This window comes from Lichenostomus cassidix, chromosome 2 (assembly GCF_008360975.1).
Source record: "Lichenostomus cassidix isolate B80296 chromosome 2, HeHo_3.0, whole genome shotgun sequence".
In the NCBI taxonomy this organism is placed as follows: domain Eukaryota; kingdom Metazoa; phylum Chordata; class Aves; order Passeriformes; family Meliphagidae; genus Lichenostomus; species Lichenostomus cassidix.
In genome coordinates, this window is record NC_139482.1 from 35,107,543 (window position 1) to 35,128,557 (window position 21,015).

The 21,015-nt window shown below is 41.2% G+C and overlaps 1 protein-coding gene and 1 long non-coding RNA gene across 5 annotated transcripts in view; one reads left to right on the forward strand and one right to left on the reverse strand.

Moving 5' to 3' along the window:
• Positions 1-1,326: 1,326 nt before the first annotated feature.
• Positions 1,327-3,931, reverse strand: LOC146441137 (uncharacterized). Its single transcript, XR_014849795.1, has 2 exons — positions 3,797-3,931; positions 1,327-3,162 (listed from the first exon to the last, which is right to left on the reverse strand). It is a non-coding gene; the product is annotated as an uncharacterized LOC146441137 (long non-coding RNA).
• GALNT15 (polypeptide N-acetylgalactosaminyltransferase 15) overlaps positions 2,464-21,015 on the forward strand; it is a 29,839-nt gene continuing 11,287 nt past the window's right edge. For 2 of the 4 annotated variants that reach the window (XM_085051038.1, XM_085051041.1), the window contains exons 1-7: positions 2,464-2,600; positions 3,543-4,088; positions 9,623-9,789; positions 10,525-10,729; positions 19,038-19,205; positions 19,822-19,939; positions 20,679-20,873. In XM_085051038.1, coding sequence (XP_084907164.1) covers positions 2,575-2,600; positions 3,543-4,088; positions 9,623-9,789; positions 10,525-10,729; positions 19,038-19,205; positions 19,822-19,939; positions 20,679-20,873 — 1,425 coding nt within the window. In that variant the 5' untranslated portion in view covers positions 2,464-2,574. Of the gene's footprint in view, positions 2,601-3,159; positions 3,333-3,381; positions 4,089-9,622; positions 9,790-10,524; positions 10,730-19,037; positions 19,206-19,821; positions 19,940-20,678; positions 20,874-21,015 lie in introns of those variants that run through there. The other 2 variants (XM_085051039.1, XM_085051040.1) reach the window with 2 other exon arrangements.

Consider the following 21,015-nt stretch of genomic DNA (forward strand, 5'->3'; position numbering starts at 1 on the left):
GCTCTTGGCAATTAGTGAGCAAAATTTGCAATAGTGAAGGATGATGAATATTTTCTTAAGGAACAGAGCAGTCAGTAATTGACTTTGCATTTGCTGAAAGTATTTATACCACTGGGTCTACCAGAGCAGGCCTAGTAGGAACACAGGCCTTTCAGCTCTTGCATGGTTGAGCAGCAGGAAAGTCAACATAATATTGGCATTGACCAATACTGATACTGCAGATTGGCCCTTTCTGTGAGCAATTGCTGATGTATTTGGCACAACCTGAAACATTCCTTTCCCACTGACTGAAGAGCTACAGGGTCTGCTGTATAGCAGCAGTCCAAGGACAACAATATCTTTTGCGGGCAGCCTCTTTATGGGCTACCTACACGAAGCAGCACTTAAAAGACCAGACCTCAGGAAGAAGGCAATGGCTCTGGGTCTGACAGTAAGAGCCTGGGACATGCAGTGCTCCTTCCTGTTCCATCAAAGGATGCACAGGAAAGCATCCTACGAGAGGGAATCTTCCACTGCTAGGCAGGAGGAGCAACCCACTCTGTGTCCCAGTGAAGGGCCTACTTTGTAGCATGTTTTTGAGTAACCAGAAGTAGAAATAAAAATACAATGGATGTTGTCTTATTGACTCCTGTGTGGGGAAGTGATAACATACTGATGCTGTTCTTCAAATTCATTGAAGGAAACAAGACATGTCCGCTCAGATACTAAAGGGCTCATCCATTGGAAAGGCAGTATCTCTTTTGTATGATAGCAGTAGAAAACCACAGTTTTAAGAGATGAGATTGAAATTGACATGATTCCCAGACTGTTTGATGGGAAATGGTTCAGGAAGGCTTGTTGTGCAGAAGAGGGACTAGAGGCTGCTGGAAGTGTGCCACCCAGTGTTTTATACTTGCACATTTAATCGACTAGACTGAACAAACATCTTCTGTAATTGTTCTTCTTTGGTAAAATGGATATATTAGAAGGCTGGATTCTGCATGCATATGTTTCAGTGACAATGTTACCTATCAGCTCCATCCCAAAAGGGTCTAAGATCACTGTAAATTTGTTCATTGGGTCTCTTTTCATCTGTAGCTGAAACTCAGCTGCATGAGTGACCCAGGTGGATTTGCTCAGCAATACAGAACATACCAGAATAGAATTCATACAGTGATTACTACTGCAAGCTAGGATTATCTTGATCAGAGTTGTTACAGCATCTTGTTAAAGTATTTTTGCCAGGGAAAAAATATTAATTAAATTAAATCAAAATTTCCAGGTAGTCCAGAAAAGTTAAAAAAAAAAACAACCAGTAATGCTTTCTCCTGTTTATTCCACACACTCTTAAGTTTTTCCATTTTATTTTATTTTATTTTATTTTATTTTATTTTATTTTATTTTATTTTATTCCATATGCCTGATAGTGGGACTTTACAGAACTGAACCTTTTGCAAGTCGCTGTGCCAGTTTTTTGCAGAGTATCTTGGACAGGTCTCTTCATTTCCATTTCATTTTGTCTTTCTATGGCTGATACATATTTTTATTTAAATGAATGCTTTTGAACTTAGATTTTTCTAATGCAAATGTGTGCTGCTTCCCTGTTGAATTGGAACAATCAATACTTCTTTTTCCCTATGAAAAGCAGGATAAAATGTGATATTCTCAGGGCTATAGGTGAGTTGGGATGTTACTTTTCTGTGAATTTAAGCTAAAACAAAGGGAGACACATACAATGGTGAAGTATCAAAATATTGTCTCAATCTTCCTTTTATCCAAGATATGATTAAAGCACAGCTGATGTAGGGAAGGTGCCAAGACACAGCAGACCAGTCGCACTCCCTCAAGGCATTCTGTATAAGCTGCTTATGGGAGTGAAGTGAGACACTATGTGCCTCCAGCAGTCTTAAGGTGCTCTATACCATCCTTCCTTTTGAAGGTTGTGACTCATTTTAATTTGAAAGTAAGTGTCCTCTCATTTTTAATTTTTTGGAAGCTATCAACCAGGAACCATAGGGTGAATTTACAGAACATTTTAGAAGGCAGTATGTAACAGAGAAGAAGGTAAAAAATAATAGATCTTTGGTTTCCTTTAGAGTAAACTGCATTCTTGTCTTCAGGCTTTTCTTTTAGCTATAATATCTAAAAATGTCATTTTTTAAAAATCTGTGAATGTGGAAGTTCTCCAATAATCACATGCCTCCTGGAGCAGGAGCTTTCTGCTCATCAAATATTGCAAGATATGAAAAACACCACATCCCATGCCCCCAGCATCAAAAGGGTTGGTAACACCTGAATTGCATCCATCCCTGATCTCTGCCAGACCAAGAGGCGTGTGATGCTGAAACACGTGGACTGTCTCACCCCTTCTCCCATTGGACAAGAATTCATCTCACAGCAAAAAATGCCAAGTCCATGCCCAGTAGCACCCATGCCAGCAGTATTAGCAAACAGACCTGAGAGACTGAGCTCCCCTTTTAATCACAGAAGTTGTTGTTTTCTCTCCGTTTCAGTCCAGCCCAGCCTTTTATACATGTTATTCCTGGAATAGCGAAAATTTGAAGTGCTGCTTGCCCTGCAATACCAGATTTATGGATGAGGAGACAACTTCAGCCTGCCAGGTGATAATTTGGCACCCTTATGTCAGTGTTAAAATCCCTACAGCTGTAAATATTTATTGGATATGAAATATACTCCAGCTAACACATTATCATATGAATAAATCTAACCTTAAATAAAACATGTGCTCTCCATCTTTTATTAAGTTTATAAAATTCTTGATCCTTGCTCTGCGCATTCTCAGCTTAATACAGCTATTCCAAAGTACAGCAATCTGTGGCGTGTCTTGATTTCTTTTCTAATACAACGTTTTGCTTCTTGTATTTCACCTCTTACAGCTTTTGCAAAGTTTTGATTTGATAGGACAAGCACAGTGAGGGCATTAGGACCAAGAGAAAGACGCACACATTGCTCTGTATTATGTCTGGCAAAGTGCTTCCTGACTGAGTGCCGTAGTTATGTGTGAAACAAAGTCAGGGACTGACTACTTCTCATCTGTTGATCACAGTTAAGTTGAAGCCTCTGAACGGGGGAGAGCTGTCAGATCTGCCTTCAGAGATACAGTGCTTCAATCCAGGCAGCAATTGGAAACTTTGAAGAAGCAGGATCTACTCTGGAAAGAAACTATGAGAAATGGGATTTCTTTCAACTTAGAATTTTAAAAAGGGAAAAAAAGAATCAAAGCTTTAGTTACTCTTTTAATCAGCAAAGCATGCGCTTTCCTAACTAAGCTGGGACTCCGTATAATAGAGGATCTACTTTATCTCACTGGATCCATGCTACGTTTTACTACAGTAAGTACAATATTAACAGGAATGTTGTAATTTTTTTTTCTGTAAATAGAGAGGAAAGCATGAAATGCCATCAGTGAAATGTGAGTGGAGCAAAAAAATCCTCTTGGCAGATAGTGAAAACCAGGGCTTTTGTGCAGCCTGAGGACTCGAATCTGAGGAAGATCCTAGTGATATTTAACATGACCATCTGTATCATTTTGTCACCAACAGTATGTTCTTGAGGAAGAAGTGCAGATATGGATCACGTAAGCTGCAGTTTCTCTTGTTGTTTCTGATGCTGGGATTTTTGCTACTGATGGTTACAACGCTGAATCCACCACCCAGCACCCACAGTAAGGAAGGGACTTTCCAGCCTGTGGAGTTCAACCCCCGGGAAGGGTATCATATGGACTTTGTGGAGACCCAAGAGATGCTGGAGACCCAGGAGGAGAGCCAGCAGTATTACCCTTTGGATGGTCTATCACCTTTCATCTCCCTGCGGGAGGACGAGTTGATCATGGCCGTCGTGTCGCCCACGGGCAAAAGGAACCACAGCAAGGCCAGGAAGGGCTATCGCATGGTGAAGCAGCAGAGCAGGCGGCCGGAGGAGAAGGCAGAGGGGGACCCCGAGTCCCGGCCGCTGTCCCTTCCCCTGCAGGATGGGCAAGGGGCTGCTGCGGGGGAGCGAGCGCTCGGCCTGGAAACGCACGGCTTTAACGAGGTGCTCAGCGAGCGGATCGCGCTGCGAAGGGACCTGCCTGAGGTACGACACCCGTTGTAAGTAAAACACCCTATTTCACTTCTGGGGGGAAACCTGCATTTTTCCCCACCGCCGCGCTCCCCCCGCACCTCTCCTCCTCTAGACCCCGCGTCTGTCCTATCGAACTCCCCGCTCCGGGTCGGTACAGCGCTTCTCCCCGCGCTGCGTCGGGAACACCCCCCGCTCCTCAGAGCCAGGGACGCTGCCAGCCTCCTTCGGGAGGTGGTTCAAGCCCTCAGGAGCCGGCGGACGGCAAAGGCGGAGGGAGCAGGGGTGGGAAGAGGCAGCTGGGGCTCGCCGGGTGAGCGGAGCGGAGGCGCGGAGCAGAGGCGCGGAGCGCGGCGCCGGTGGGTGTTGGTGTGGCGCTGCTGCGGCGGCTCCGCACCCCGCCCGGCCCGGCCCGGCTCCGCCGCGCCCTCAGGCACCGCGGCCGGCAGCGCCCCCTACCGGCGCTCGCCTCACGGCAGGTGCCGGGGCGGCAGGGCAGGCAGCGCTCCGGGCCCCCGCCCTGCTCTGTCGGTCCGTCTGTCCCTCCGTCTGTCCCTCCGTCTGTCCCTCCGTCTGTCCCTCCGTCTATCCCTCCGTCTGTCCCTCTGTCTGTCCGGCTTCTGGGCTGTGCAGAGGGAGGGAATCAGCGCCGGGCTAGCAAGCGGGAGAGGTGGCGTCCCTTCTCGGCCAGGCCCTGTCTCAGCCCACCTGCTGGAGCTATGGGGTCACTGGGTTTACAAGGTGATAAACGAGTCAAGAGCTGGGGCTTTCATCTCTTCCAGAATAAAAGTGACCCGATGGTCACTCATAAAAGTGGAGCCAATTCTGCACTGGTGTGGTCTCGGTTTTAATGCTGTGTGCAGTTTCCAGCACTACAATATAAGAAAGAGGTAAAGCTATTAAAGAGCATCCAGAGGACGACGACAAAGATGGCAATGGCTCTGCAGGGGAAGCCGTGTGACAAGCGGCTGAGTCTGTTCAGCCTGGAGAAGAGGAGACTGAGGGAAGACCTCATTGCAGTCTTCAGGTTCATTGCAAGGGGAGCAGAAGGGGCAGACACTGATCTCTTCTCCGTGGTGACAGTGACAGGACCCAAGGGAATGGCCTGAAGTTGTGTCAGGGAGGTTTAGGTTGAATATTACAAAAAGGTTTTTTACCCAGAGGGTGGCTGGGCACTGGAACAGGCTACTCAGGAAAGTGGTCACAGCACTAAGCCTGACAGTTCAAGGAGCATTTAAACAATACTCTCAGGCAAATGGTGTGATCCTTAGGGTGTGCTGTGCAGGGCTGAGAGTTGGACTCAGTGGTCCTTGGGGGTCCTTCCAACTCCAAATATCCTGTGATTCTGTGGCAAGTATTGAAAGGAAACTCCTGGGAGGCAGGAAGGTGGAGATTGGTGTGTCTGACCAGATCTGCCAATACCACCATAACTCTCAGCAGCCAGGCTGTAAGACCACTGCAAAAAAGTGTTACATTTGAAGTCCAGAGAATTGAGAGCCCGTTGCCCCAGCAGACCAGGAAGGATAGCTCATCACACCTCTTAAAAAGGATCTGAGGTGTTTCCACTCTCAAGCTGCCCTAGGGTAAGTTCAGGTTGGACATTAGGAGGAATTTCTTCACAAAAAGGGCAATTAAACATTGGAATGAAATGCCCAGGGAGATGTGGAGTTGCTGATCTCAGAGGTCTTTTCCAACCTAATTGATTCTGTGAAATGCTTCTCTGCCTAGGGGAGAGGGAAAGGGATGTGGGTGGTGCCTTGCCTCCTGTAACAAAAACTGGTGTAGTTTTGATGGTGGAAAGATGCAGCGGAAAACATTTTAAGTAAGACAAAGAATAATTTTTTTCTTCTAGTGTTCATTTTCACATGTTTAAAGACAGCTGGCAGCTCTAATTTAAGAGTGCAGTCTCAAAGAAAGAGAAATGAAACAGTGTTTTCTGTACTTACTGACTAGATTCAGTGTTAATTTGGTTAACTCCATTAAAAATGACATGCTGATATTATTTCAGTAATTTTTTGACATGCTTCACTGCTAACTCTTTGAACTATGTAATGTTCAAAGGAGGAATGACTACCCTGGTTTACTGCCTGTGATGTAAGCCAAAAAACAGTTTTACTTTGGCAGCTGAAGGGCCATCCAACAAGAGACAGCTTTTGTTAATACTAATCTTGGTAAGATTTAAGCCATGGTCTCAGAGCCCTTGGATGGATTTTGCTGTCTGACTAGTTACAGCCTGAAGAGCTCTCAACAGCTTACAGAGCCCAGACTGAAACCCCAGATCTCAGCATGTGAGGCAGATCTCAATCCAGATCATAAACCTGCAGCAGAGGTATATATCTAAGCCAGACCTGTCCTTTATGGCACAACACACAAACCACAATGATAATTTTTAGGTGTTGTTTACTCTGGGGGCCTGGCTCACAACTCTGTCAGTCCAGTTTTACAGCAGGGTAAAATAAGAGTGAACCAGAATCAGATTGTCTGTGTCTCTATTCAGTTTGCATCATGTTGCTCATCACAATGTCTATTATTATTTAACTAGAGGGAACCCAACCAGTTAGAGATGTTTCAGTGAGTTACCTCCATGGACTCGGTCTCCCCTCATTTCACTTGAAATTGGAGCGGCAAATACTTCACATCAAAGAGGCTCAGCCTCTGAGGCACCTTCATCCCTCAAAGTTCTCTCTGCTGCCATCAGTTGGTCCAGCAGGGATTGAGAGTCTCCTGGGACACCTGAATCCAGCCTGCCATTGAGACTTTTATGATGGGGGTTCTGCCCAAAAGAAAGGTCTATTTTCTTCTCTGGGGTTTGAGTGTCAAATGTATCCAGGCAAAAGAAAATCATGAGGTATCTACGAAGGTTTTAAGTTTCGTTACAAAAGTATAGATTCCACTGGAGTGCTGTTTGGAACTGAATCTCAATGAAACATTTTCCTGAATGTGAGTGGGAGTCCCTGTCAGCTATGCCTTTGCCTTGTCAGAATTGCTCTCTGTTCATTGCTGCATGTGACAATCCCTTGTTTTTCACAAATTAGATTAAATCGCTATGTCTCATATCAGTCACAGCCCTGACTTTTTGAAATGCCAATTTATGATGGACAGTCCATGAAACTGCTTCAAATTACAGGGAAAATATTTTTGTATACCACTACCCTTTTGCATTTTTCTGAAGATTAGATATCTATATTGCAAGTCTTTGCCAATCTCCATGGCAACTAAGCACTCACCACCAAGGTTATGTATTCAAGTACAGTTATTTTCAATTCTTTTCCAATTAAGATTTCAAAACAGCCTTATTTTCTTGCTGCAACCACAGTACTAGCAACTAGGTGCTAATAGCTATAGAATGTTTCTGGTTAGAATCTGACTGGTAGTAAAAGGACTGCATCAGATCTTCACTTTTCTTAACTACCTCTAGATTCTTCTGCTTGAAAATACGCACTGCCAAATCATGAGAGCATTCTTTTCTTCATCCTGCTGAAAATGGAAACAATCATCCTATATGAAATTGTGAGGTAACAGCATTATTGATTACACAAAAGTAGTAAACCAAGGACAACATGGATTAATTATCGTTTAAAAATCACCAGGAAAATTTGCCTGTCAATGCAAAAAAAATTAATGTGAACTATTGAAAAGTATAATAAATTATTAAAATTGTGCTAATTTTAAATTTAGATTCCCAGAAGTGTATCTGTAGTAACCATTTATGTGTATTTGTAATTAAATCATTCAGACTATGGATTCTTTCAAGTGATTAGCAGCTTTGTGTCTGGATAGTATCTAGCAGCATAGGACCTCAGTCCATGAATGGAAGCACTAAGTAAAATGCTAATAAACATAGAAATATTAAAATTATATCCCTTATATTAGTTTCTGCTGAGTAGCCAATTGTTTAACAACCCCTGTAAAATCTGCATAATGATTTACTTGGCAATACAAATATGCTGAAATAACAATGGGCCATATTCCACCAATTGTGTCATTCCTTGAAGAAGTTCTTGCTGCTGGAGATTAAATGAGTTAGGACTGTTACTTGGGAAATGAAAAGACTTTAAAATGTGCTTTCTAATGTAAACAAAGCAGATGTATAGACACAGTCTTTGCATATCTACAATGGGCATTTGAAGGCATTTTCTGGAAAATGTGGGAAATGTGCATCCTCACACCAGAATAGATGGTTTTCATATGCAGTTTCTGTGAGGAAGAATGGGAAGAGTTTTTCATCTTTCAATGTTTGAGTTCTTGTGATGGTTAAACACTAGGTGGGAATTAAACTTCCCCCTGTTCCCCTCTGGTGAGGGAGGAACAAATGAGAGATTATGGATTGAGATAACAATTTACTGAAAGCAATGAGTAATGGAGTAAAAACCACACAGTGACAGCAGCAATATTAATAACAAAAGCATACAAAAAGAGAAGGTGTTAACCACCTTGACTTAGCTCTGCATGGCCCCTGAGACAAAGACAGGATGGTGGGGGAAGTTCCTGTGTCTCAGCAATGACACATGGTTATTACTGGGACAAAGACAAGATGGCAGGGGGATGTTCCTGCAGCCCAGCAGTGACAGTGGTTATTCCTGAAACAAAGACTAGATGGTGGATGGTCCTGTGGCTCAGCAGTGATACGCAGTTATTCCTGAGACAAAGACAAGATGGTGAGTGCTCTCCTTACTTAGTGCCACATGGCCTCCTGAGACAAAGACAAGATGGTGAGTGCTCTCCTTACTTAGTGCCACATGGCCTCCTGAGACAAAGACAAGATGACAGACTCTCCCTGCAGCTGGTGTTCCCCAAGCCTAAGACAATGAAAAACAATGCCGGAACAAAACTGGATTGTCCACATTGCACCACACTTCTGCACTGCTCAGCTGGTTTGATTGCACACTGACTCCCAGCTGGGACCCTCATCCAGCAGCGATTGGTTTTCACTGGAAAAAGCAACCTGTACAAGCTTCATAATGAAAATATATTTTCTTTCATAATGTATCAAATTTGTGTTCACAGTCCATGTATTGATCCATGAAGCCAATATCTCAGTCACAGGACTGAGATGTTGGCTTCATTCGCTAGGATCTTGCTCAGGTAATCCACAGGTACACTGATCTGCTGTGCAGATGAGTTATTTTATTCATTAGTCCTTAATGGTACTGCATTTGTTTGCTCTTTTCTCTGTTACTTGAGAAAATGTGGAAATTGGTGGAGGCTGACTGACATGCTATATCTCTCTCTCTGCTCTAATTATCTTCAGTTTTTCTTTGCCATCTGGACCATTTCTGTTTGAGCTCTGTTTTTTGAGGCAGCTGGAGAAGAAAAAACCTATCCCAGAACATAGAAATACCTAGCTCTTTTTGAATTTTAATTTTGATAGTGCCATTCCCATATTTTCACTTCATGTTCCAGTTTTGGACATCTTAGTACTTGCTTCTCTTAGAAGTGAACTGAGATCTTAAACTTCTTTCCACCCCTGAAGGTTTAGGTGTTGCTTGCAACTTTGCACTGAGAAAAAAAGTAGCCATTTGTACCACTGTTTCCAGTGTCTTCCTCATTTGATCCCACGCAGGTGCCTACAGCAAAAATATGACTCCAGTCTGCCTACTGCCAGTGTCATCATCTGTTTCCATGATGAAGCCTGGTCTACTCTGCTGAGAACAGTGCACAGCATAATGGATACAGCCCCAAAGGCCTTCCTCAAGGATATCATCCTAGTTGATGATCTCAGCCAGCAAGGTAGCTCCCATTTCTCTGTATGTGAGTTCTTTTTTCCAAAACTTTTAGGAAGAAACTGTCTTCCTCCAAGAGGTGTGTGAGGAGAGTGGAAGGCAAAAAGGACTCTCAGGAAGTGAGCTACTCAGATCCCAGAGCTGGTGACCAGGTTTCACTATTCCATCCCTAGAATTCAGTGTAGCCCTTCAACTTTGGAATATGTTTCTTTTTCCAGCACACCCTCCCCCAACACCCCCCCCCCCAATCATTTACAACCACTCTGAACTTTCTTACTTTAAAATAGGATCACACTATGCAAATCTTAGAACTCCCACTGGACTAGATCTGCTGTCATAATTTGCAGACGTGGATTTTGGCTGAAGCACAGAGTGAAAAAGTCCACAATGCTAAAGTAATCCAAAGTGCTTGGGAAAGCCAAACACCTGTAGTATCTCATTCTGATCAGTGTATTTTATAAGATGATGAGAGCATCCACCTTTTGCTGAAAATAGGAGAGGCTGTTAAGTTTCCCACGGGAATAGCGTCATACCTTGTGAATCTTAGTTTCCATTAGTCTCTACTTCCCTTTGACGTTATGCTGCTGTAGAAATATTTGGAATGTGGCCTGCTTGGCCATTTAAAACAAATGCCCCTGAAACATTTTACCAGCAAGAAGTAGCATCTCCTATGACCTGTTTCTTTTCTATAACAGCTTGAATCAAAGCTAAAACATTTCAATGAATGTTCTGTTTCTGACAGGGCCCCTGAAGTCAGCTCTGAGTGAATACATCTCTAAACTGGATGGTGTGAAGCTCATCCGGAGCAACAAAAGGCTTGGAGTCATCCGAGGTCGGATGCTGGGAGCTGCACGGGCTACTGGTGATGTGCTCATCTTCATGGATTCACACTGCGAGTGTCAGAAGGGCTGGCTGGAACCCCTCCTGGCCAGACTCTCCACCAACAGGTAACTACCCCTGGATGTGCTCATTTCTGCTGAAAGGGATGTACTTGGAAAGTGTTGGGTAGTTTTTTAATCCTCCCTTGGTTACCTTCTTGCTTCTGGTCACATTCCAGAAGTTTATTTTCTATGTTATCACCATATGCATCACTCTGATATGTGAGAAGCAGAATAGGTTTCAAAGCAGATAACCCTCACTTTATGCCCAGGGTAAATTTCAAAATTTGTATCCAGTTAGAGCTTTAAGAAGGCTTCCTGGTGGTCTGAATTAAAAAGTTTTCAGTCTCAACCTGTTTGTAAATTGGCAAACACCCATCAGAGAAAACTACTGCAAGACTCCATTATTTTTAATTTTTAACTCTCTCAGTGATGAAGCCAAGAATAAAATAGTTTGTCCTCTGAGTCAGTTTGGCTATCTACCAATGTCACCTTTTGGCCACCATATCTCTTCCACAGAAAAAACCCAGACTTCCTGGGCAGCCTAGACAGTTCCAGCTAATCACAGGTACTTTCACTGATACCAACATGACAGACTGAGATTCATATTTCTGAGTATTTCATGTTTAGGGTGGTTCTTGGGCCTGTTTCTAATGTAGAGCTGAGCTCATCTATGAAGTCCACAAGTCCTTTGAAGAGATTAAAACCACTGCAAATGTTTCTAGACTTACCTGTCAGTAAATCCTTTATTAAGGATTTTTCTGAAAGAAAAACTTGTATATTAACTTGTCACTTGGGAAAAAATTAATTGCTAGGGGGGTTAAAATAAAAAGAAAATCTTTAACACTCTTACTAGACTGTTAAGTAGTCGCACTAAACACTCTCAAAGACTGTTCCCAGACACTGGAAGAAGCTGCTTTTATGGCTTAATATATTTGCTTATAAGAGAATTAATATGAGCTTTTAGAAATTATTACATCATTTGAATGAAAATATTAAGAATGCTGCAAGCAAGAGTAATGCTGCACTAGAATGTCAGGGATATTATTTTCAAAAAGGTCCTCCTTGGAAAAGCAGATTATTTTTTTGTTTGCTGACTAATTAGATGGTTTACTATGATAACTTCATTATTCTTCTGCTGTGAGCTGTAGTCTAGTTTTGATGTTCAAGCAAAACTACTGTGTGTATCAGTTGGGCAGTCCCCATTCAAGGGTGTTGAACATGCTGAAATTAAAAGAGTTACAAAAAGTCTTAGGGGACAGCTATAATGAAGGGAGAATTACAACAGCAAGAGAGAAGTTAGTACCCCACCACCCCACAACTGTCAAAAATTCACTGTCAAAAATTATCCTTGCTGAGGGAATGCAAAGCCTCCAAGTCTGCTATAGTTCAGAGATTCTCACCAGGGAATGAGAAAGGAATTCTCTTCCCCTATAGGGCCCATATGCTCATTCATTCCTCCATGAGAGCAGAATTTAACACTGAATTAACTGATGTCTAATTGGATTAATGAAGCAAAGGTGGAAAACTGTTTGGATAATAGTATGAGCTAAGCCATCCCTGTCTGTATACTGTATCAGTCACTGTGTGTCTGACCCTGCAAGCGTTGTCACTGCTAGTGCAGAGAAGCTGTGTTATCCTCCGTTGAGCAGGGAAGATGAGCTCTAAGGCACCTGGCAATCACCTTCCTTTGATGTCCCTCTTTCTCCAGCTGAAGAATGGTGATAATAACACTGACCTGATAAGGAACTTAATTCATGGTTTTTTGCAAATTACTTGTAATGCTTGCATGGAGATCACCGTGGAAATACAAAGCATTAGCACAGCCAACTTGGCTTCATTTAGCAGTTGAGGAGCTGTTAAATTGAATCATGTGCACTCCCTGAGACTACCCAAGTGAGGAAAGCACAGAGAAAAGAAGTGAGAGTGACTGGGGATGTATCCATCTTACCTCTTCTTAATGTACCAACCAAGCTGTAACTCATGCACTTTTGCTGGAGAGACAGGATGGGAAACCACTTAATCACTTGAAGTGAGTGAGTTGTTTGCTGGCAAGGAAAAATGCAGCCTTTCAAAGCTCAAAACTTTTCAGAAGCTTAATGGAGCTGGAGAGAGCTTTGAAAATGGTGATTAAGCCTAATTTTCTAGACTCCTGATCAGAATGTGTCACTATTATTGTGACCTGTCTTAGAGTGATGCTAAAAGATCCTTGCCCAGACTGAGATCTCCCTGTGAGCTGAACATACTCACAACGAGAGAGATAGCTCCAGTTCTTAGTAGTATGTAGTAATGAGAGATAGGACAAATATAAGAAAAAATTATCCCTGTTTTGCAGGTATAGAAATATTCATACAGAAATACTTGACAGATATTTGCCTTGCTCTAGGTAATGACATTTCATCTCCCTAAATGATGGTTTTATTCACTAACTCAATCTAATTCATTTTTCCTGGAAAAGGTATTAAGTCATTCTAAAATCATTGGACATGCACTTATGGGCACCTTGACTGGGACTAGTTCTGTGAACCATGCCTAACAAATTGACTGGGAAGCTGTGCATCAGCTTAGTATACTACCTAGAGAATGGTTCAATGGTTTCTAAAGCATTCCTTGACATTTTGTTTATTCAAGGATGAATACTGTAGGTACCTGGGCAATATTAGAAAACTACATGAGATGCCCCACAGATCATTTCATTTGACAACTGTTTGTGTTCCAGGCTAATTCCAGGTGAGTGGCATGGTGCATAGCAATGCAGCTGTGCCATTATTACAGTCATCTCTGGAAGGGTTTGCCTTTCCAGGAGACTGCAGAGCTGCTATTTTGTATTCCATCCAAAGGCAGTGAAAAGCAGAGGGGACAATGAATTGTGCCATGAAGCCTTAAAAATGTTGTTCCTTTGATCTGAAAACAGTGGCCAACATGCTGAAGCAGGATGATTAAAAAAAAAAATCCAAAACACATTTCCCTAATACTGCCTGAAAGCAAAATGAACCTTGATTATGTCCTTGACAAGGAATTCCACCTCTAAAAGAGGCCTGGCCACCATAACTGCGGACAGAGGGGTGGTTTGCTAAGGGGTAGCTGGTCCTTAGGACTTTTCCTCTGCTCCTTATTGCAAGGGCTGATTCCATCTGTGCTGGAGCACTGCCTATACCACAGCTCAAATATTAGATTAGGAAACAGAAGCCTGTTATATTATTTAAAAAAGCATATCTGGTTTCTAAAATTTAAAGCGCCTCTTCTTAGCACTGGTTTCTAGGTCACTAATCTTTAATGAAAATGCTGATAAACAGAATAAGAAATTAGCATAGCAGTGGAATGGTATTTCATCATCTGTGTGCTCCCATTCAGGAATAAATTGAAGCCTCTGCTTGTAGATACAGGAATAGAAAGAGTTCTACAGTCCAGAAATTTTCTGTGTGGTTCTGATTTTATGGTAATACAGAAGAGAGAAGGGAAATATTTTGCACTAAAGATGAACAGCTTCTTCCTCTCTTTTATTCTGATTTCCCACTTTTCAGCAGCCCATATCCCAGCTTTTTGAGCTACCAAATCTATAAGCCATCTGTTTTCTATCTTCTCACAGGCTTGGGGAAGCATGATGTTATCCATTCAGAGCCCACATAACCCTAGAATCTGAGCATGCAATTCCATGCTGCTCTCCCTGTTTTGAAAACCCTCCATACACTTCACATGTAACAGTCTGTCTCCTGGGATTTCTGTGTTTGCTTGATCCTTTTATATCCCCCATTTGTCAATAACACTCATTTCAAATTCAGTAAATGTTCTGCATTTACATGGTAGGTTATGGGAAGATAAGCAATCTCTTTACAATCTTTCACAGTTGATCAGGATCAGAAGGTGACCTATTTTAAAGAAGCTGAGGTAAAGAAAATAAAGAGGTAAAGAAAATAAAGATGAGAGTCTAAAGCTAAAACCAAATATTACTGCTAAACACAGGAGCAGTGAAGATTTAGGCATAATTCATGGCTCAGTAGCATGACTGTCCAGTGTTAAAAGGTGTTGGTTAGCTCTACAGATTTTGTTACCCTACATACAAGTTTTAATATTTTAGCCAAAAGGTCAGGTTCAAAAATTATTTTTTTTAATAAAGCATTCCCAAAGAATTCCCTTAGCACTCTGCTTTGCAGAGATTTCCTTAGTGCTTAGCATATGAATAGTCCATCCATTCAAGCAGACTGTTCTATGCCCTAAGATAGTCTGGAGTTGGTCTGTAATGCAGTATTTAAGTAATCCTTAATAATATAGCTTTGCCATTCCTGATCATTTCATTTTATCTTCTTATTAACCTTATCTAATTTCAAGTGGTTTGTATTTCTAAGACTTCAGTTAGCCAGCAAGGTGCCGTCAGTGAAAATGCAGCATTATGTGGAACCAGCTTGGGTCCTCAGCTACTCACTGGAGTTTTGACTAAGTGCAGAAATAGACAACCTGGACTGCCTGAATTTCTTAGATATCTAATTTTTGCAAGCTATGATGCACCCTGAAATAGATTGAGAAATATGCATAATTTTTATGTTTGGTTTTTTGGTGGGTTTTTTTTCCCTCCTTATTTAAAGGAGGATTTAAACAGATTAAAATCTATTCCCTTCCCAGCAAAAGAAAGTATAAATCAATAAAAACCCTTTCAAAAAAAGTGTATCTAAAACTTCAAAACACATACATTAATTAAATCTTCCTCTCCCCTTGTAACTTAGTTTAAAATTAGAAAAGAACATAATGTCCATGATGACTGTAAAGGGTCATGGGAAGACATTTTATTTGCAATTGTATTTGGTCTAGAAATCCCAAACCAGGAAATTGTTCTTGTTTGGGTTGTTCTTTTTCATGGAATGGTGACCTTTTGTAGTTTGAGTGAGTTCCAAGCATTTGAAATATTCACAGATTAGTCAAACAGTTCAAAGCTTTGTGGCTAGTTGTATTTGAATTTCCTGTTTTTCCCTTTCCTTGGATTCCACAGAGTAAAATTAGCAGTAGATTGTCAGAGTATGTTTCATTTCAAAGTGCCAAGAAGCTGCTGACTGTCTGCCAGTTAGCCAGTTAAAAACCAGAATAGCTAAGAACATCTTCCAATTATCTTCTGCTGCAAATTTTCATTTAGAACTACACCGATATCAAACTATCATCACTGAATGTGCAGAAAACAGCAATTTTGTTTTTTAAAAAATCACATCAACCAAAAAATAGGTAAAGTACTGCTTGATTAAAATTAAAATTGAATATTGACCAATTTTGACACAAGAAAAAGTTTCTAGATTCCTCTATTTCAGTTCAGAAAGACACTCCCAACATTTAGTTTTAAGAAGGTCTGTTTCTATTGGTTTCAGCAGAGCTACGCCATGGCTATACTACACTTACACTAGGTGAAGGTCTAGAATTACTGTTAGGAACATGCTCTTGAAAACTATTAATCTTGGCATTCTGAAAAAGCTACTGGAATACTATCTCTAAAACAGAGTTATCATTTCTTACTGTATAATTTTGTGGGAAAAGAGATCAGATTTTATTTTGTTCTGATTTTTTGTTGAATTTAGCCAGGATAGAACATGACCTATCCTGCAAGTTATTTTCAGCTGTCCTAAACACTGTGATTTTCCATGTCATAATTTGCAGATAGTTTGCATAATTGCTTGTTCTCCAAGCCATCAGAGGCCATTATGACCTTACAGGTATATTTCTTGAACTGGAATCTTGAAGAACCAATGCCCAATAACAAGAACTACTACTGTGGTACCTACTCTTGTGAGCAATTGCACTGATGTCAGAAGCACCATTGGAATTTGGAGTTTTATAGTGACAACAAATTTAAGTGGATTCCATAAAAAGGACTGGTTTTAAATGGCTGCAATAATATGAAAATGTAGGATAGTCTGAAATGTTTGGATCATTTGATGCAGAGTATATCTGAGCATGTTTGTATTTGCATTGTCTTTGTCTGAACTATCCAGGATCAGTTCAGTTCATGTGGTTTCATCTGCATGATCAAGGTCTTTTGAACGTTTTAGTCTACATTGCCTCTGGCTGCCACTCAAATATGCCCTCCTGATATTCCCCTCTTTACTCTGAGATTGTGAAATAAACTACCCTGAGGTCATTAATTCGTCAGTCCTGTCTGAATGAGAATGTATAAACCAGTGGTAATAGATAGTGTAGGTTTCAGCAAGCAGCAGTAAACTGAGGTGGAAAGTATGCAACTGCATCTACTCTCCCAACCAGGAAGTTGTCAGACACTGGAGAATGTAGCAGGCTCTAGAAATTACTGTTACAGTGACTTTTTGGTTTTGAAGTTTAGTAATTTAAAATCCATTTAATTTGTTAGATGGATTTTTCCCAGCATATAAAAGAAAAGAAAGGTCTGTTTGTGTGAGTCCAGCGGGACACTACCTTTTAATAACTTTTAGAAGCAGACAGTTTCCTTCGCATGCTGTTAGTAAACCTTTCAGTAGAAAGGCCCCTGCTAGCTTGAGTGTTAGGTGGTTTCTCCTGTCATGGTTACAAAACTGCATCACAGGGATATCATTAGGAGAATCAGGGGAGGACATCAGCTTTATTATTTTTAGCAACACTTCTTTTCATTTCTTCTTGAGTCCTGCAGAAGGATAACAGCAGCTCACTGCCTTAATGTGTATGTCCACAAACGCTGTGTGGGTCCATAAAATTTTCTCACCTATTTATAAACCGGATGCTTGTTTCTAAGAGGGCCTGTTATTGCATATCATAAAAGGATGCCTTTACACCTGAGCAGTAAAATAGAACCACTTTTCTATTTTAAATCCTCCTGGCTTTATCTCATCTTAGGACAGTCTGCTCTTACCAGGAAACAAAACTGAGTCATTTTAAAGCAATCTCCTGCATAGTTCATCTTTGTACAATTCACTTGCAAGCAGTAGTCTCTGTTTCTCCATGGGCTTCTAAAATTCTCTACAAGAAATGTCAGCTGCGATGAAACAAACTTTGAAGTTTCCCCCTGCTCCGATACTGAAAAAACATTATTCTGATGATTGTAGAGGCAGATAAGATGTGTCAAGATTACATTAACATCACCCAGAGCTACTACCATCTTCCTCAGCTGGTTCTGGCCTCTGCCATGGAAAAGTACAAATGTCTTACTGCACTGGAGACTTCTGAGATGTCCTTTCTACACTGATAGTATTATGTTTCAAGCAAATTTCTCTACTTGTAATTTCTGACCAACATAAAAATATTTAAAAGAGGAGATAAAAACATTTACATTTTGACCCCAAATTGACCATTTTATTTCTCTCTCTGTTGTAACAGGAAGTTATTTCCTAGGGAAAGAACTACACCAGAATAATTTCCTGCATGGATATTCCTACTCTAGAACAATTTTTTCCAGTGTATGTTAATCCCACTTAAATATTACTGATTTTTCTCCAGAGGAACTTCTGTCTATATACAAGTCTTTGCACTGAGACCAGAGAGTATCCTTTTAGCATAACAGAGAAGAAATGGATAATGTTATTCTTCAACACTTTTTCCCTGCAGTCCCTAATACCATTTCATTCATATTCTGAAAATTTCCAAATGTGATGTATCCTTGACCTGAAAAAAAGGAACACTGAAGACTTTTCTGAATTACCAGTTAATTCCAAGATGATGTGCAAGCACACTGTGAAATACTGTGACTTCTTTGCCATAGGGAAATGTCTAGTACCTCTTCTCAGACTAATCCAAATTTAACTTAAGTTAGAAATTAATTCAAGAATTGTCACTTACAGTGTAACAGGTCTGTTCTCGCCTTTAAAAGTAGGTTCCACTCTGTGAAAGTGCATTTGCAAGAGCATTCTAGGACTGTGATAAAACAGAAACAGACACTGGCTTATGAACTCAGTAATAAATGTTTTTTCAAAACAACCGGTAGAACAAACTAAGGATAAGTACACTCTTCATTGGCCTGAAGTGGCAAACTCATTAAATGTGTGCAACATCTACAGGAAAATGAAAGGATGGTAAACTTTGTGAGGCCAAAAATCATCTTCTGCTATAAACCTTGCATCCATGCAAAACCTGTAGCATCAGAGTTTGGGACCTCTGTGTGAAACAACTTCGTAAGAATTCTGATGGTTAACTCATACAAAATCCTGGGTATCTCTAAATGACCATTCAAGGCACAGGGTATCAGCAAATTCTTGATCTTCAGATTCATCACTGCATGCTCAGTGTTCCCATGCACTGAGCACCTGAGCTTCTGTGAGCAGGGAAACTAAGGGCACTCAGCATTTAGAGGAGTGCTTGAGCTTGACAGTGTCAGAGAGGAGAGCTAGTGCTTACCAACAGTAGTGAGCTTAATTTATGCTTGGGTTTTAGAAAGAAATGGTATTGTCTTTTTCAGAAACAGTGTCATCTCCCCTGTCATAGATGTCATAGACTGGAAGACTTTTCAATACTATCACTCCATGGGCCTGCATCGAGGTGTATTTGATTGGAAATTAGATTTTCATTGGGAACCAGTGCCAGAGCATGAAGAGAAGGTACGACAGTCTCCCATCAGCCCTATCAGGTAACAGTCCATCAGACAATGTGCCTTGCTCAGCTCAGCATAAAAACTGTACAGATTAGGTCATTTTGGGTCATCTTCCAGCTAACAGGAGAGAGGTGTGGTTACTTGCACATGCTTAGTTAAGAATCCTGAAAGAATAGTTTTCTTGTTTGTGCTGTTTGTTTTGGTCTTTAGCAATCATTCCAACTAGATTGCAGCTACATATTCAAGGTGACAAATATTTTCTACACATTGGCACAACTAGTATACAGCCTGACCAGACAAGGTGTGCAGGTTTGTAGGGAAAGGAAAAGACAGGTCATACAGAGTTAAAAGAGATGTCGTAATCATGATTTGTCGTAATCATCTCTTGTTTTGGACGTACATGTGTGCAATGTTACCCACTGTTCTGGGTCTTATTTAATAAGTCAGCCCTAAGCTCCCTTCCCTAAGCAAATCCTAGAGTAAGACTCCAGTTGTTCTTTATTTTGGAGGTAATCAATTCATTCGAGCTTATATGGAGCAGTATTTAATCATGTTGTAATACTCTCTCTATAGCAATGGTGGGATTTTCAACCTTTCTGTATTTCCTTGTCCAAAACTCAAGGTGTTCACTTTCATACTGTTTTCTATACAGGAGTCCTGTGGTAGCTGGTGCAGTGGTGGCCGTGGATCGACATTACTTCCAAAATACTGGAGCTTATGATTCTGACATGACCATGTGGGGAGCAGAAAACCTGGAGCTGTCTATAAGGGTGAGTACCTTAGTTAAAACACCAAGCTGTGACAACTATTGCAATTTTAAGGAACCTGAGTGAAAAGACAAAAATATATTTATTTAAAAAGTTAAGTGCAGAACATGTCAGGTTATAGAGACTACAACCTGCCCTGCAGAAACCTATCCCCACACTGAGGACTGTCAGGACTATACAAGAACATGCAGCTGCTGTGAGTTAGGAGCATTATGTCAGGAGGTTTGCTGGCTATCACTATCTGCCTGAGGCCTGAGTCACTGCTTTTGGCACCCTCTGAAAGCTGCCTCTTCTATTCTGGCACGTTAACATGCACCTAAGGGAGAGTAGCTTTATTTCTTTGCCAACCTGTCTTTTTAATAGTAAATTGCTCATATTTAATCCTCTTCATTGATTTTTGCTGAATACAAAGAGTAACTGATATTAAAAGGCAATGAAAATTGCAGGCACAAAGGATATAGTGTCTTTTATGTCCCAGACAAGAGAAGGTGTCCACCCAGGTCTCTCCACTTCTCTGCGCTGTTTGTGCACAGAGGAACATAAAAGCATATAAATAGCCATACTAGGTCAAATCAGAGTCTGAATGCCCAGTATCTGCTCTGTGTCTGTGGGGAAAAATGTATGAAGTATATAATAATGCTCCTGCTGTTTCCACGATTTCCTGAGTAAAGGATCTTCTCCTTTTCAGATAAAAGTACCCTAAATAAGGTAATCTCTTTTTGTGCTTTCACCTGTGTTTCAGACCTGGCTCTGTGGTGGCTCTGTAGAAATTATCCCATGCTCCCGAGTTGGGCATGTCTATCGAAGTCACTTACCCCGTGCTTTCTCCTATGAAGAGGCCATTGTGAGGAATAAAATCCGAATAGCAGAGACCTGGCTGGGCTCATTTAAAGAGAACTTCTACAAGCATGACACAGTGGCTTTCTTAATCAGCAAGGTAAAGACATCTGCAGACGTTTGTTTCCGAGGTTTGTGTTGAAATAGGTGAAGGGAATGGAATATGAGTGGGGGTGTCTGTATGCAGTCAGATGCAGGGGATAGTCTTTCTATCAAATTTTCCAGTGAAAAAGCTGTCAGAT